General features: G+C 42.5%; 1 protein-coding gene across 1 annotated transcript in view; it reads left to right on the top strand.

Moving 5' to 3' along the window:
• Window positions 1-1,364, top strand: part of LOC143038784 (uncharacterized) — a 14,729-nt gene extending 13,365 nt beyond the window's left edge. The window contains exons 4-7 of the mRNA XM_076208322.1: window positions 1-58; window positions 197-337; window positions 547-699; window positions 1,022-1,364. The exon at window positions 1-58 is cut by the window's left edge and continues 12 nt beyond it. Coding sequence (XP_076064437.1) covers window positions 1-58; window positions 197-337; window positions 547-699; window positions 1,022-1,089 — 420 coding nt within the window. The 3' untranslated portion in view covers window positions 1,090-1,364. The remainder of the gene's footprint in view (window positions 59-196; window positions 338-546; window positions 700-1,021) is intronic.
• The last annotated feature ends 1,458 nt before the right edge of the window (window positions 1,365-2,822 follow it).

Genomic DNA, 2,822 nt, shown 5'->3' with positions numbered 1-2,822 from the left:
AGAATGACCCATTTGCCCGCGATCTTGGCTCTCCTCATTTGCCTTGGACTTGCTCAAGGTACGCAGATCTGCCTCGAATATGCATTCAGGGTGGTTTAAAACAATCTAAACACGTACAGAATGCATGTCCATACATTTATAGCCGTATGGCTTTAGGGGCCGGTACTGATATATATGTATTCTATTCGTGCAACAGGAAGTTATGCAGAGGAAAAGAGCGGACAACAGGCTCCTCAGCTCGGCAGTGGAGGTCCACCACAGGACCCCGACTTCTGGCTGGAGTTTCTCCCTCCCTTCGTGTCCCAGGTGGTGAAGCTTCGCCTCGACGAACAGAGAGGTAATTGCAGGCGGAAGCGACACTCCCAAAATTGGTCACAGTCACACATGCGTCCAAACATACGAGTATACATGGAGGAATGCCCATAGTGATACCTGTAACAGATGTACATCACTAATACCGCTGTACACGAGTGATTTAGAATTCATTGTGGTCATGGCGGAAAGCTTAACAAGTGTCATGCAGCACATGCCCCGTCCTTTTTGCAGGTCTCATTACCCCTGAGGAAGCCGCCGCCGTCAGCCTTGACGACATATGGAACTCTATCACGTTGCCCACCGACTCCCCATCGGAGGCCTGGCTCAAGTTCCTTCCGTCTTACACGGCAAAGATGTTGAAAACCCAGATGGATGAGCAGAAAGGTACGTGTACATTGTACCCACATATGTGCAGCGCCTAAATTAGCCACGGTCAAGAGTGAAATGAAGTAAATTCACGTTTCTTTCTCCTTCCAAGACCTTTCCACAGGATGAGAAAAGTTACTCTTTTCCCATATTTGTCACATTTTCTTAAATTAACATAATCCATTTGGAATAAAAAAAATTCTTTGATCATTAATCATCCTCCATCTGGAGTGATTTCAATCCTTAGAATGTTCTTTTGTGAGAGGATATTTTTCTAAACGTGCATGCATACGGAAAGAGGAAACATCAGCTAATACTGATATGCATTTTTTATTTGCAGCTATGGCCAACGGACCCATGGGCTCCAGGTTCAGTTATGTCCCTCCCCAGGCCGCAAGGTTCATGTGAACCCATATGGCCAGGGAGAGTGGTCCTCACCCCCAGCAGTAGGTCCACGAAAAGCTCCGGCATGAGATGAAGAACTGGCGAGGGCGCGAACACTCATAAATAATTCATTCGCGTGCGCTTAAAATCTTTTGCTCACGTTCAAATACGCCCGCACTAGTTAAGTGCCATCTCTCACGTACCTAATCATGACCACAAACGTGTACGTGCACATACACGTTATTGTGAACCTCGTTCTATGGTCACTCAAAGGCCCTCAGAAAAAAAATATATCTTAACCTTTGCAACTCGATGCATTATGCCACATCAAGTAACTCAAGTTGTTTTTGTGATGGTCAAAGTCAATACTAAGTGATATGCAGAACATGAATTACAATTTATTCTTTCCATCACAGCATTCATGAATGTCATCCATAGCAAGCAAAGGTAATACAGCGATATCTACCTCATCGAATGAACTCGAGTTCAAAATCAGTGACAGAGTGGTGATCAGTTCAATGTCAGGAATACCAACTCCGCCGAAAGAAAGTTAGTTCAGTGTCAGTCATTAGTAATTCTGAAGGCCCACGAGACTAAGAGATATTATGCAATACTGTCATTTCATAAAGTCTATGTGTTTGCGTTCGTGCTGGACAGAGGACCTTACCAAGACGAAACCGATCATTCACTAGAGACACATCAATCAGAGGTCAAGTCGCGTTAACAGCCCATGTCAGAAGCATAAGATCCCTACCAAGAAAGTCATAAGTTCGATCTAGATTATTTTTCCAGAACTGTAAGTACTTCGACTAAATATTTGTCATGAAACTCGCCAATTCAAACTAGGATTTTTTTTTTCCAAACTTCGAAATATTTTGACAAGATGCCTGTTAAAAAGCTTCTCAGTTCGACCTGGAGTGTTCTTCAAGACTTCAAAATACATATACAAGCAATACTGTTGTCAAAAAGGGAATATATAATGGTTAACTGAAGGTCTAATTATGCGAAATAAAACGAATGATGAAATATCTTATGCAAGTCATATCATCCAACTCAGTACATGTATTTCTTCTTCATTCTATGAAATAAATTTGTTTGCTCAAAATATATTTTTCATTATTTAGATTTACATATTTCCTTATAGAATAAAACAGAAAGTAGAAGTTGTATCGTATGAACTAATGTGCACATCTCACACCCAGCAAATCCATAGAGGACTCACCTTTATACAGGCTACTTGATGGCACGTGCTGCCCTTGAAATCACATAGTCCATTCTTTCACACAACTTGACTTTCAAACCCACTATTCCACTAGAACATTTCTAATTAACCTCACACAACATATGCTCCATGAGTTCAACCTCAAACCACTACAAAGGACGTCACTAAGGTATTGATGATGTCAAACAACTGCTCTTCATAGGAGAGTGGGGGAGAAGGTCAACATTTCAAGATATCTTGTGCCTGTCATGAATCTCGTTTCGAGGTCTCGCAGCTCTCTTCGCCTCACGTCCCTTCCAAGAAAAGAGTAGGAGGATCTCGAGGACTGGAGACACGGAAGATGAAGAGTAATTGTTGCCACCACCACCTCCAAGTGAGGATGAGATTGAGACAGAACATTCAGTCACTCCAGCTTCCCTCTTCCTTCTTAACAATATTTTCATTCTTCCAATTAATAACCAAAAATCCTCCAGCGATGGCGCTTGACAGTGTGGGGTGGTGGAGGAGCCAGCAGAATTCCTGGAAGTCCTCAATC

Source organism: Oratosquilla oratoria, chromosome 25 (assembly GCF_046742065.1).
Source record: "Oratosquilla oratoria isolate Oo_2021 chromosome 25, ASM4674206v1, whole genome shotgun sequence".
NCBI classification, from domain to species: Eukaryota; Metazoa; Arthropoda; class Malacostraca; order Stomatopoda; family Squillidae; genus Oratosquilla; species Oratosquilla oratoria.
Note: the sequence above shows the minus strand (reverse complement) of the source record. Positions and strands in the feature narration are given on the sequence as shown.